This window comes from Oryx dammah, unplaced genomic scaffold (genome assembly GCF_014754425.2).
Source record: "Oryx dammah isolate SB20612 unplaced genomic scaffold, SCBI_Odam_1.1 HiC_scaffold_2, whole genome shotgun sequence".
NCBI classification, from domain to species: Eukaryota; Metazoa; Chordata; class Mammalia; order Artiodactyla; family Bovidae; genus Oryx; species Oryx dammah.
The window spans coordinates 17,480,268-17,494,569 of record NW_024070186.1 but is presented as its reverse complement, the minus strand read 5'-3'; the positions used below and the strand labels follow the sequence as shown (position 1 = coordinate 17,494,569).

At 49.0% G+C, this 14,302-nt stretch overlaps 1 protein-coding gene across 4 annotated transcripts in view; it reads left to right on the top strand.

The window, feature by feature from the left end:
* Positions 1-904: 904 nt before the first annotated feature.
* Positions 905-14,302, top strand: part of IGSF5 (immunoglobulin superfamily member 5) — a 54,929-nt gene continuing 41,531 nt past the window's right edge. The window contains exons 1-3 of one of the 4 annotated variants that reach the window (XM_040232301.1): positions 905-1,051; positions 1,364-1,494; positions 5,249-5,328. In XM_040232301.1, the coding sequence (XP_040088235.1) occupies positions 5,268-5,328 (61 nt within the window). In that variant the 5' untranslated portion in view covers positions 905-1,051; positions 1,364-1,494; positions 5,249-5,267. Of the gene's footprint in view, positions 1,052-1,267; positions 1,495-5,248; positions 5,329-14,302 lie in introns of those variants that run through there. The other 3 variants (XM_040232311.1, XM_040232319.1, XM_040232328.1) reach the window with 3 other exon arrangements.

Genomic DNA, 14,302 nt, shown 5'->3' with positions numbered 1-14,302 from the left:
AATCTTTTCCTCTATCCTCTTATGTTCTGTGCCTGTGGCCTGTGAATTAAACTGACTGTAATAGCTGGATTAACAGGAGAAAAGGTTTATTTTGTATGCATATAGGAGCCAACAAAGGAAGTAATTGTCTCATTGAATGGCTAAAAACTTGCACAGCTAACTTACTAGGAGAAAGGAAGCAGTTGAGAAAAGGTATCTTAGGCAAAGAACACAGTTTTTTTTATGATAGATGGGAGTTAAGAAATTTGTGGTGACATTTGTCTACACAGGCATGAGTGGTCTTGCTGTCTTCCTTAGCATCATAAACTCCCCTGGAGACAGGATTTGGAGTAGATTTCATTTGTGTTTTCTCTTCTGGGCATAGACCTACCCTGGAGGGAAATTTATGGCAACCTAATTTCCCAGAAGGTACAGTTTTCAATTTGAAAAGGAAAGCTCTGAGAAGGTTATTCCCCTCCCCACCACCCCCCCCCCCTTTTTTTTTTTTTGCACTTGTTGAATCTCAGTCTTCAGCTTAAAAATAATCTTTATGCCAAAGTGGCATGTTTTGGGGTGGTGTGTTCTGAATCCCTTCATCTGGAAAGCACAGTGTTTCCTCCATACTCATTCCTTTCAAGGTCTTACTCTCAGTATAAGATCCACACCTTTGCCCTGAGTTCCACGACTGGATTAGAATGGAGACCAGCCAAAAACTCAGAAAGAACCGTAAGAGAGTAGACAATTTGGTATGATGTTGCTTCATGATTTAGGGGGATGACCTTTTTTTTAGGAATTATCAATGCTCCGAAAATCAAAGTTCCTTGATTCGCTTCCAAGGGTCTGGGGTCTGGGACGTCTGTAGAAAACCTCTTAGCAGTTTTCCAGTGAACCCTCCATGGGAAACAGGACTTGACTTTTAAAGCTGGCTCTACTCCAGAGGACTTCACCCTCAGGACTTTGTTTTTTTTTTTCTTTCACAAAAGAACCTGTTCTTGTGGACGTGGAGGAACCTGTCTGGGAGCAGGAACCGGCTTTGCCAGCCCCGGGCCTGTGCTGGAGCCCAGGGAGCAAGGTTGGTTGGCGCTGGCCGGGTCCCCGTCCATATCTATATCCACAACCATGGGCAGGAAGGGGCTGCTCTCCTCCCACTGGGGCAGGAGGGCTTGGGCCTGGCTCTGCTGGATGTGAGAAAGCTCGTGGGCGGGAACCAGCGGTGGAGGCCAGGTGGAAGCGCAGCCGTGGCCCTGAGGTGGGGCGTTGTCTGTCTGACTGGCCCTCGGGCTGGCTGATGATTAACTGAGAGTCTGCTGTTCTGGGCCCGAGGCAGGAGGCCACCTCTGTGTGCACAGCTTGGCCTGTGACGTGAGCCACTTCCTGGTAACAGCTGAGTACCGTCCAGATTCTCCAGTGGCCGACAGATTTGTTCCTGCGTTTGTGTGGGGAGAGGTCAGAGGCAGGAAAGAGGGGACCAAGAACCTTCGCTGAAGGCCCGAGGGGCAGATACACCTGCCACAGGTGAGACACCCCGTGGGCCTGGTGTGTAGCCGGTGGACTCCCCGCAGGTACTGCCTTCCTCCCGGGGAGCTGGTGCTTAGCTCCTGGAGGCCCGCTAGCTGGCCTTGGGGGGAAAGAGCAATCTGAGGCATATCTGTTTCCCAAATTCCACAGAGTTAAAACGAAAACCGGGATGCCCTGTGAATGTAGGGATTTGAGACAGTTTCTCAATTCTAGCTTCATTGGGAGCTGTTCTTGGGTTGCGTTGAAAGCTGAGACTCGGCTGGAAAATTCCTGGCATGCCTGTTATTCATCGGACAGACTTTGGATGCCGTTTATTCTTCCCCAAGGCTTCCCCAGTGGCTCAGCAGTAAAGAATTCTTCTGCAATGCAGGAGATGCAGGACACTCAGGTTTGATCCCTGGGTTGAGAAGATCCCCTGGAGGAGGAAATGGGAATGCACCCCATATTCTTGCCTGGAGAATACCACGGATAGAGGAACCTGGCGGGCTACAGTCCATGGGGTCGCAAAGAGTTGGACACGATTGAGCGACTGAGCACACACACATATCTTTCCCCAGTGAGAGGTTTGATGGGAGGGAAATTGCTCTGAATCTCTGGAAGTTCTAAGACTCCCCACATCTGGCTGGCAGAGTCAGTGCCCCTCTGAATGTGGGGGCACCCTGAGCTGGGGTACTGGGTGGAGGAGGCGCCCTGATGCCTTTGTATGTGGAGATAGAGGTTTGCAGAGAGCCCCTTGTGTGCATTTAAATTCTCACTGTCTTCGTTGTTTTGGGGTTTAGAATTTATGTTGATGCCCAAAGACAGGATGTCTGCAGCCCCTGAATTTTGTGATATCAGGCTGTTTCCAAGAACCCAGCCATAAGGGGGTGTGTGTGTGTTATGGGTAAATAAACCAGATGATCAAATTCAACAATTTCCTTCCTGAGATGACGAGCTTGCTGGGTGCAGACGGGTCTGCTCAGTGTTTCTGCCTTGTCTGGGCAGTAAAGAGTGGTTGGCATTTAAATCCTGTCCTGATGCAATTTAATAAGATTTAAGACTTTTAACATTACAGTTCTTCAACTAAAAGCAGGTATCGCAAGTCATCTGTAATAAAATGAAGGAGAAGTGAAATCTCAGACCACTCCACCAAGATATGAACTTGCAAATTACCTGGCAGAGATTTCCTTTAATTAAAGGGACTTGTCTGAGCTCAGTTACAACTTGAACTCAACCTGAAGACAGTTATTCTCTGTACACACCCTTCAAATAGGGTCTGCTCACAAATCCACATCTGGGTTCCTGTAGCACTTGGGGTGTTCCTATACCCCAGCCTGGGGGCTGCTGCTGCGCTTTTAGGAATGGACTCATTCTGTCACACAGGGAATGAGTGAATTGTCATCTGGTCCTAGCTGGCAGCCCGAGTGACCCTGACTATCAGTGACTAGAAATACTTCATGGTGGACCTTAAGCTTTTGCTGCAGTTTCAGTGATGCTGGGTCCACACTTCACATCTATTGCTTTTGGTAAAATGTGTGACTTTTATAACTCGGCAGCTCAATTTCTCCTCCATCCTCTGCTCTGGCCTAGATTCTAGGTGACTCGCCGAGCAACTGACTTGTCCACTTGTGTTCATCGAACCTTGAAAAAATTAGCAAATGATTTATTTGGTGCTTGGTAATTTGCGATCTTGGACCAATCTGGGAAGCCCATGATTTTAGTTTGTGTTCAGCTGCTGGACAGCTTGGTGAAAGTGAAAGCGTTAGTTGTTCAGTCATGTCTGACTCTGTGACCACCAGGGACTGTAAGCCTGCCAGGCTCCTCTGTCCATGGAATTCTCCTGGCAAGAACACTGGAGTGGGTAGCCATGCCCTTCTCCAGGGAAGCTTGGAATCAAAGCATATTTGCAGGAATTTGCTGAGTCTGTTTTCGATGATGAAAGAGGCTGAGGTGGGACGCTCCTGCCACACAGGTACCATGACCCCTTACATGACACAGCTGCACACGAGCGGACATGGTTTCCTACACAGGCTGAAATTTACTTTCCAAAGTCATCGGAAAACAAAGAGGCGGAAATCCCACATTCCTTCTCGTGATCTCGTGAGCAACCAGTGACATGCTACCATGTAAAGAGGGGATCACGGGCCTGGGAGTCCTCAATCCTTCCCACCCCAACTCTGTCTGATTCAGTAGCTTGTATGCGGCGCCTTTTGCAGGTGGAGGTGATGCAGTTATTACCTGTGTCTATTTTAGCTCTCGTATCTCTGCTTGTGGGTTGTTGTGGGGCCTGCTTCCTACGTCTTGTAAGAGAAGACAGGATGGGTCAGCTCATCACAGAACCCTGTGCAGGGTCTCTGATGGAACCCGTTGCCCCCCAATTTGGGGGGGATGGGTTGTATCCCCCAAGTGGAAGTTTGAAATCTGTGTGGATGCCAAAGCCAGAGTGAAAACTCTTGGCAGGTCAGGTCACTGTGCTAAGGATGGGTGAAATAAAGAACCCCTAGAGACAGTTCAGAATACATTCAGTGGATGACTTAAGTGCTCCAGTCAGTGCTGGTGACAGTCTTGAACAGGCCTGTCCCAGGGAGAAGGAAAAAATAAAACTAAAAATGAAAGGATAGGGAGTGAGCAAGAGGGTTATCACAGAAAAATGGATGGGCCGAGATATGTGCATGACAAGATTGCCCTGTGCTGCAAGGGGCCAGCAGGTCCTCACCTGGTCTACACTGACCGCTCCCCTTCCACTCACCTTCACTCTCTTCCCAGGCCCCAGAGTCTCTCTGTGGTTCCGCAAACGAACACAGAGGCACAGTCCCACCCCAGGGCCTTTGTACCTGCTGTTCAGCCTGAGAGGCCCTTCTGCACTTACCCACCTGCCTGTCACCTGACCACCTTCCCTACTCATGGGACACCTTCTTGGGAGCCTTTCTCCGATCTCTCCTTTGAAACATCAGCCAGCACATCCCACCCACCCCCTCACACACAATCCTCTCTACTGTTTGTCTTCATACCTCTTACCACCTTCTAATAAGCTTATGATCTAGGTCTTCATTTTGCTATTTTTCTTCTGATAATGTAAACTTGTGGGTAGGATTGCTTTTTCTCAGTGATTAGAGCATCCATTCCCATCCATATAATGGAAGGGAATAACAGTAAACCCACACTCAGACCTCTCAGTCAGTGATTTTGTGGTCGTAGTAGAGCATAGTAGGTGTTTCCATGATTTATGCAGGGGCTTGGGAGCAAGATCACTTAATACAGTGATTCTCAGACATGAGTATTTACCAGAATTGGTCCCATGCTTAACTTTGGGCAGAATTCTTCCTGCTCACCCCCTAGACCTAATCCAGTAGGTCCAGGGTAGGCCTAAGAATCTGCTTTTCTAAGAAGTTCCTTGGTGGCTCAGCAGTAAAGAATCCGCCTGCAATGCAGGAAACTTCCTGCAAGGCAGGTGTGGGTTTGATCCCTGGGCCAGGAAGATCCCCTGGAGAAGGAAATGGCAACCCACTCCAGTATTCTTGCCTGGAGAATCCCATGGACAGAGGAGCGTGGCGGGTTACAGCCCAGGGGCAAAGTCTAGGACATGACTGAGTAACTAAACCACCACCAGCAGGTAATCAAACCACTGACAAGTTCCCAGATGAGGCTGGTGCCGCCGCTGATCAGGCTGAGAAGTGCTGATTCATCTCTCCAGGGACACACACGCACTGGGAGGGTCCCTGTGGGTCTCTGCAAGGGGACTGACTGTGACCTGCCTATTTTGCTTTCCCAGGTGAGGAGGAACATGTGAGATGGAGGGAGCTGCCGAGAGAGGTGTCCTGGTTATGCTGGTGGTCCTGGCTGGACTGGCAGGTAGGGACCACGGAGCTTGGTGGGATGTTCTGAGGCATCCTCCTGGAGTGGGTGGAAGGCACCTGGAGGAGGCCACCGGGGAGCGTGGCTGCCCGAAGATTCTTTGTTGAGCTCTTCCCACTGGCTCCCCTTCCTCTCTCCACTTCCTCTGACCCCAGGGACTGTAGCCCGCCAGGCTCCTCTGTCCGTGGAATTCTCCAGGCGAGAAAACTGGAGTGGGTTGCCAGTCCCTCCTCCAGGGCATCTTCCTGACCCAAGGAGAGAACCCGGTCCCCTGCATTGCAGGCAGATACTTTAGCACTCAGTGGGGTCCATTGCCTGCCATGTCAGCCCTACTCCAGAAGGGTCCTTCATGTGCATGTGAGCCCACAAGTCCTCCACAGTGGGGTCCTTGCCTTGGGAGTCTTGCTGCGGTCCCTTCCCAAAGTCACTGCTCGTTAAAGCATTCCATTCTCCTGCCTGAACTTTCTCCTCTGATTCTACCTGGTCTTCAAGAAGACCTGACTCAGGCATCACCTCCTCTCTGAAGCCTTCCTGACCTTGCAGTTTTCAGGACAATCATCCTAGTTCCCATTAATGGCAGAGTTAAGGGGCCCATCGCCTGTGAGACCTTCCAGTCCTCCCAACAGCTCCTTCTCAGCCTGGAACTTTTCCAGGTGTCTGTTAGAATGGACTCCAGGTGTCCCAGACCAGGGTCTCCCAGTCAGATTCTGCATTGCAGTAGATGGAGAGTGCAGACCGGGGGGTTGCTTAAAGTAACCAGTTTGTACCCCAGCTTTCTTTTGACTATGTTTTGTGCTGATTTCATTGCTTCTGGTGTGTTTTTCTTGTTTTCCTAGCTAGTTCTAAACTCCTCAGGGTATTCTTACTGCAGTGATCCCAAGGTGCTGTATTGAAGAATACAGAAAATTGTGCAAGTCGTAAAGGTACAGCTTGATGAAATTTTACAAACTGAGCACTTTTGTGTATCAACAAGGAGCCCAAGAACACTTCACAAATGTTTCTTTCAGCCTCTCCCCCACCCTGTCCCTAGAGTGACTGTTATTCTGACTTCTAGCTGTGTAGATATTTTGCTTGCTTTGTACTGTACACACCTATGGGCTTCTCTGGTGGCTCTCTGGGCTCTATCCCTGGGTTGGGAAAATCCCCCTGGAGGAGGAAATTGCTACCCAATCCAGTATTCTTGCCTGGGGAATCCCATGGACAGAGGCACGTGGGGGGCCACAGTCCATGGGGTTGCAAAGAATCAGACACGACTGGGTGACTAATGCTTTGACTTTGATATACACCTATAAACTCTGTTTCAGAGGGCTAGACAATGTTGTTGTTGTGTTTTAAACTCTGTCCATGACAGCAGTAAAAACATAACTAAAACAGAGATAAAATAGTACAGGGACGATCAGAGTGTGTGAGGTGCAGTCAGGACTATTTCATAAATGTTGGTTTCCGGTGTGTTTACACATTAAGACAAGCAAAGCTGGCTCTGGGGTGTTAACACGTATTTGGGGACAGATATTTGGAAGGCCTCTGTCTTGTGCAGGGTGTTAATCATTTTTTTTAGGTGCTTGATGTGCATTTGTCTATAGGCTGGAAAGAAGACATTTTCTCTGTTTGTGCAGAACTTAGGGACTCATGGGATTAGCAGACCAGGCTCCACCATATTTCCAGGATATGGCTCCCACATGACTTTCTCAGTCACAGTGGCAAAAACCTCTTCCAATGGCTTAGCGGGAAACTTTTTAAATTCTGTATCTACAATTCTTCTGAGCCATTTACCCTGAAGTTCTGTTTTGAAGGCAGGATTGGCTTGGGTTGAGGCTTGGGTATGGCTATTCCAAGAGGGGAGAAGTTGTTGTTTAGTCGCTAAGTCATGTCTGTTTGCGATCCCATGAACTACAGCATGCCAAGCTCCTCTATCCTCCACTGTCTTCCAGAGTTTAATTTATTCATGTCCATTGAATCAGTGATGCTATCTAACCATCTCATCCTCTGTAGTCCTCTTCCCTTCTTGCCTTCAATCTTTCCCAGCATCAGGGTCTTTTCCAATGAGTTGGCTCTTCGCATCAGGTGGCCAGAGTATTGGAGCTTCAGCTTCAGCATCAGTCCTTCCAGTGAAGATTATGGGTTAATTCTAGAGCCCCATAGTGGGTGGGGATCCATTGCAAAATTCTGACCCCTTAGGAGGCTTGGAAAATTTTGGGTAGAGACTCCTTCTTTTGTAGACTTAGCTTTGAGTAGCTAAGGGCAGCCTCCATGTGTACCCAGAAGGCTCCTGCCAGCCCTCTCCTCTCCACCTATACCCAGCGTGGCGGATTATACAGAACTTGACCATCCTGTTTCTTTACTTGGTGAATATTCACTTGGGGCTTTTATGTGCCATTTAGTTGCAGGCACAGGGATGAGCAAAATCAGGCAGAGTCCCTGCTAACCAAGAGCTTAGACATCAATTAATAGAAAAATCAATATGAAATCACCACCGTGACAAGTGCTTCACTGATTCAAAATCCTGTTCTGGATAATTTGACTTGTGTAAAGTGGTCTGGGAAGGCTTCCCGAGGGGGAGACTACTTGGCTGGGAGCAGAGGTGTAAATGAAACTGGCTCTCCAGGCAGTCTCTGCCTGTGCAAAGGGAGCCAGAAACAGCTGGTAAGTTTGATAGATGAAAGATGGTCTGGTGGTCAGAGGGTGGAGTTTGGGGAAAAATGAAATGGATGTGAAATTAAGCAGGGTTTTAAGATATGGTAATGTTAAGGATGATCTGGTCTATATTCTAAAGGGTGGAAATATATTAAACAAAGTCAGGTGGGGGGTAGGGAAGGGTACCTGATCATAGGGGCGTGTTGAGAGCTGTCTGACTGCCACGTGGAGAGCACTCTTGGGTGATGGTGGCGACAGTGATGCTGGCACCCCCTGCTGTGGTCAGCAGGCCGCGGCGGGCAGCTCAGATCCACCTCCGGACCCCTTCCTCACTCCTGTCTCCTTCTGGTGGCCCAACCCTCCTTATGGTTTTCTTTTTTTTTGAAAATCTTTCTGATGCGGACTGTTTTTAAAGTCTTTATTGAATTTGTTACAACATGGCCTCTGTTTTATGTTTTGGTTTTTTGGCTGCGAGGGATGTGGGATCCTAGGGGCTTCCCTGGTGGCTCAGGTGGTAAGAATTTACTACAATGTGGGAAACGGGGGTTCGATCCCCGTGTTGGGAAAATCCCCTGGAGAAGGGAATGGCAACCTACTCTAGTACTCTTGCCTGGAGAATCCTATGGACAGAGGGTCCTGGTGGACTACAGTCCATGGGGTTGCAAAGGGTCGGACACAACTGAGTGACTAATTCTTTCTGAGTGACCTTAGCTCTCCAACCAGGGATCAAACCCATACTCCCTGCATTGGAGGGCAAAGTCTCAACCACTGGAACAATAGGCAAGTGCCCCCAACTTGATATGCTTTGACTTCCATTTTCACCTTTGGATCTGCCTCACCAGAGCCCTTCCCTTCCACCCCCTCCACTTTATTTACCTTGCTTCATTTTGCTTTTTTTCTCTTTATTTATTTATCATCATCATTATTATTTTTTTATTTGGCTATGTCTTGGTTGTGTCATGTGGGATCAAGTTGACCAGGGGTGAACCTGAGCCCTTTGCATTGGGTGGACCCCTGCATTGGGTGGACCCCTGCATTGGGTGGACCGAGTCTTAACCACTGGACTGCCAGGGAAATTCCTCCCTTCTGCTTTTAATTGTCTGCTTTTCTCTTCATTTCCAATGTTAAGTAACAGATGGGAGCAGGTTAGAGGTCTACAGGTACAGGAGGGAAGCTGGAGAAGAGGTGAGTGGAAGACTAGAGGGGTCGGTTTGGGCAGACCCACTGTCCCCCCCATGCCTGGGAGACACCAGCTGCTACCCTAGGGGGCTGAGAAGAAATCATTGTAGAAGAACGGTACTCATGTGCAGAATCTATCCATGGGGACTGGAAGGGGCCGGGCAGCTGACCACGTGTTCCTGTGCGAGTGACTTTAGTTTTGCAGATGTTAGTGTGGTGGCAGTTCAAGCATGGGCTGGAAAAGAGTTTCCAGACACGGAATTTCAGAAGGGAGTGAGTTTATTAAGAACAAAGAGCAGAGATAATGTGGGTACCGTGAATACAGTGAGCCGATCTCCTGACAGACCAGGGAGAGTCAACAGTTTTGTGGGTTAACAGCCAATTTTTATAGCCTCAAGACAAAGAAAATTCCTGCTGGAAGGTTGGTGTTAGGTGAGTAGTAGGGCACTATAGGTGAGCATTGGGTGGGTGTTTTTGCCTAACGTGGAGTCAGGGAGCTGGCTGGTAATGATCAAGGGGGTTTGGGGCAATGGTTACAAAGGGGTTCAATCAGTTTAGGAGGTGACCTTGGTTCTGGCTCCACTTCTGTGGCATTGAGGCAGAACTCCACAGTTAGGACACAATGAGTGGAAGGGGAACTTAATCCTGAGGGGCAGCCGGTCGTTTACATGGAGATGCATGGTGGAGCGGGATTTGCAAAGCAGGAGGAGAGCAAGGGTCGGGGTAGGGGCAGGGCAGGAGCCCTGGATTTGGAGCATCAAACATGTGGGTCAACTCCTGCAGGGAAGCACTCAGTGTTGGGTGACCCCCAGAGCTGGTCACTTCAGTGACCGAGGTGGGTGGGAACACTGATGGTTTGTTCCCATGGCTCTGCCCGTGGTTTGGTCCTTTGCTCTACAAACTGAAAGAACAAAGGGGAAGGTGAGGTTTTGCATCGAGATGGGGACTGTTTGATGACAATTTTCTTATGTTTGTCATGTGTGGGGCAGGTTACACACACCACAGCTGATAGGATGCAGGTGAGGGAGCAGTGAGAATTCAGGGCCTCACATCACCTAAAATAGAGCTTCTGAGTCACAGGGCAGAGCTGGAGGGGAGTCAGCCTGTGGTGGTAGCAAAGATCACTGGCAATGATGTCAGAGGGGTCTAGTGATTAGGGTTCAGTGCCACCTGTTTAGCTTAAAGGCCAAGTTCAAATGGGAAGTCTCCGTTTGGCCCAGGTCCCGCCCTTGCTCTTGCTTCCCTGCACAGTAAGGTCTGGACCCGCATGCGTTCTTATTCCCACCTTCAGTCCACAGGGAATTTAAAGACTGTTTTGAAATGAGCAGGGTTTTGGAGTGAATAACCTCCCTGGTGCCAGGCAGTGATGGGACCAGGGTTTCAGACGCTTTGCTCAATCCTGTTGGAGTGGCCTGGACTGAGATGCTGGCAGGGCAAGCCTGGGTCTCACTCCCTGCCCTCCCACACCCAGCCCCGAAGGTTGTCTCCAATCTGCTCGCACGGACCCGAGTGTGAATGGGGAAGTGAAGTGAAGTGAAGTCGCTCAGTCGTGTCCGACTCTTTGGAAGCCCGTGGACTGTAGCCCACCAGGCTCCTCTATCCATGGGATTCTCCAGGCAAGAATACTGGAGTGGGTTGTCATTTCCTTCTCCAGATCTTCCCGACCGAGGGATCGAACCCAGGTCTCCCTCATTGCAGGCTGAAGCTTTAACCTCTGAGCCACCAGTGGGGGAAGGATGCTGTTATCATAGTGTGGAGTATGACAGGGTATCTAGTCTTTCTTTCCTCGCAGTGTAGATTTGGCCCTTTCTTTTCTTTTGTGCTTCTTCCTAAGATGAGATTCAGGGCTCATGGAAAGACCCAAGTTGGCACAGCGGCTGTGGCTTCCCTGGGGAATAATTTCTGACTTTGCTTCCTCAGGCTTCCCCCCACCCCACCCTTTTTTTTTAAAATCCCATATCACAGGGATCCTCGCATCAGAGAAATGTGCCCATGGGTAAGGGAGAAGACCCACTCTGAGTGGTTATTTAGGATCTTACTTTTTTTCTTTTTATCATGCTCAGAGGCAAAACAAAGAATAGTGATCATGTTTATCCCCATCTGAGATTAGTCTAGTTAATTTTGACCTTCTCTTATTTCTGCCTCTTTGAAGCCTGGGGGCCCCCTCCTTGACTCTACCTCGCAGGCATCTGGGTCCCTGTCTCCCATCCTCTCCAAAGGCCCTGGCCCTGCAGTGGGCACATCCCCTGCAGTGCATTCTGGGTACTTCAGTGAGTGATGGGCAGGGAGGTTCCTCCCCAGAAATCTTTCATACAGTAATTAGATTCCTTTAGAATCTTCCTTACAACTTGACCTTGTAAGATTGGAAGGGGGGCACCTACAGTTCCAGAAGGTGATAGGAACACGTAGTCTTTACTGATGGTGGCAGGCACGGCTGAGAAGAAACCAAGGGTGTGGGCAGCCAAGGGGCTCTGTTTGCCATAAACTCTGAGTGAGATCAGAGGGGAAAGAGTGGGAAGAGGGAAACTTCAGAGTGCGAAGAACTGAGTTTATGTCCCAGCGATTTCACTGTGCTCACAAGTCCTGAGATGTTGCTGGTCTTGATTTCTTCACTATTAAAACATAAGAGGGATGCTTTCTTGGTGGTTCAGTGGTTGAGAGTCTGCCTCCTAGTGAGGGGGACACAGGTTCAGTCCCTGGTCCAGGAAGATCCATGTGCCTCAGAGCAACTAAGCCTGAGAGCTGCGTCTACTGAGTCCAAATGCTGCAACTGCAAAAGCCTCTGTGCCGAGAGCCTGTGCTCTGCAACAGGAGCAGCCACCGCAGTGGGAAGCAAAGGCACTGCAGTGAAGACGGTCCCTGCCTGCAGCAGTGAGGACCCAGTGCATCTGGAAAACAAAGGAAAACAAACACTCAAACACTAGAGGTAAAAGATGAGAAATCTCAAAGACTCTTGGTCACTATGCACATTCTACTTTGAATTATTGCTACACACATGGGAAAGTCTAGGAAAACTGTGGCCACCACTTTGCTTTTCCTGGTGATAAGAAAATCAACTAAATGACTGAAAGATTCTTGAGTTCTTCAGGAGCAGAACACACTCTGTGTTGAGTGATTCTGCCTGAGTTCCTGTGAGCTAGAGTGGTCTTGGTCCCCTCCCTGGAGAAGGCCAGTTAGGAGTTATCATTTCAGTTAAAACCAGTGTCAGAATGTATCTGGTGAAGGAAAAATACAATGCTATGAAAAGTGTGAAGGAAAGAATTTTATTTTCCTCTATGATTTTCTTGGTTTTCTTGCAAGTCACATAATAGTGACTGCTTCCTGAAGGCTTGAGTGTCATTGTAAGGGCTTTGCATGGATTGTCTCATTTGGTTCTTAAAACTAACTGCTGTGGTGCTGTAAATCAATCTTGGGTCTGCTCGCCCAGCACATAGCCAAGCCAGACTGCTGACACCAGGTGTGGTGAAGGAAAATACAGCATTTATTGCAGGTGCTTAACAAGACAAACAGGCAGCTAATGCTCAAAAGACCCAAACTCCTTGATGGCTAAAAGGCAGTGTGAAGCAGGGAGGTCGCAGAGTACATGAGCAGCTCATGGACATTCTTCTGATTGGTAAGAAAACAGGTGGTATTTCAGGAATCAATTCTATCAGCCTTTTGGTTCCAACTGGTCTGTGGTCTCTGTGGTTGTGGGGAGCAAGCAGCTAACTTCTTTCACCTGGTGGGGGTTTTGGAATCTGCAGAACAACCCAAGAATTTGGCTCAGAACATTATCTAGAAGACTCTAGAGAGTTCCTCAGACTGCAAGGAGATTAAACCAGTCAATCCCAAAGGAAATCAACCCTGAATATTCATTAGAAGGATGGTTGATGAAGCTGAAGTTACAATACTCTGGCTACCTGATGTGAAGAGCCGACTCATTGGAAAAGACCCTGATGCTGGGAAAGAATAAGGACAGGAGGAGAAGGGGGCAACAGAGGATGAGATGGTTGGATGGCATCACCAATTCAGTGGACATGAATTTGAGCACACTCTAAAAGATAGTGAAGGGCAGGGAAGCCTGGCATGTTGCAGTCCATGGGGTGGCAAAAGTCAGACGCAACTTGGTGACTGAAAAAAAACAACAACAAATGATCAATACCCCTGGAGGAGGAGCTAAGGGCCCTTGACTTTTTTTTATGGCTAAACTATTAAAATTTTGTCTTGTTTGACTGTTTTCCTTTGTGTGTGTGTGTTTTTTCACTTTTCTGATTAAATCTGCTCTTTGGGACTTGGGCAAGGCCTAGGAGGCTAAAGCTTTTCCACAAACAAGGAGAAGGAGGAGATGGGGAAGGGGAGGACCTGTACCTGGGGAGACCCTGCAGCATCCTTCTGGGTTTCAGTACCAGTGACGCCCCCTGGTTTACAGTGAGAGGAGTGGTCAAGGAGAAGTCTGATAACTTGCGCAGTGGGCCAGGACTTGCTCCGGAGTCCACAGTCTTATGCTCTGGAACTACATGCTCACCTGTGGGAGTTTTAAACCTGACCCTAGATGCTGCGAGACTCTATGAGGCTGTGAATGCCTCCCTCGAGTGTTCTCACTGAGGGATCCCACTCTCCAGCATCCTTCTGTGTATTTTCCCTCTCTGTGTCTCCCCCATGGGTCTCTTCTCATCTTTGGAAAAGACCTGCCTCAGTGACAGGTCTGTCCTAAGGGTGCTGGGGGAGTGTGGTGGACCATGCGCATGGCAAGCTAGGGTCTCCACTTGCTGTGCAAAGAGACACTTCCTTCCACTCCCCACTTTGAGCCTTGAAATCTCCTCAGAGGTGGAAGTCATCTGTCTTCCCCATTTCAATGGGAGGAAAATTCCCACTTCATAGTGAGGCTGAAGAACTTACCTGAAGTAACAGGACTGGGCTAGTGGTGGCTCTCTGGACAGGCTGGGGTCAGATACTTCAGGGAACGTTCCCTCTGGAGGAAGGGCATTGCTCCCCCCATCCCCAGTCTTGCTGGGATTTCCATGGACTGTGGAGTTGGGAAAGGAGGGCATGAGCATGACTTCCTGTCCAGTGGCCGCTCCTGATCTACTGGGAGCCCTGGTGTTGGGACCAGCAGGACATGGAGTCTGAGCCATTGGATGGTCCCGACTGGTACACAGAAGGGCTACAGGGTACAGCC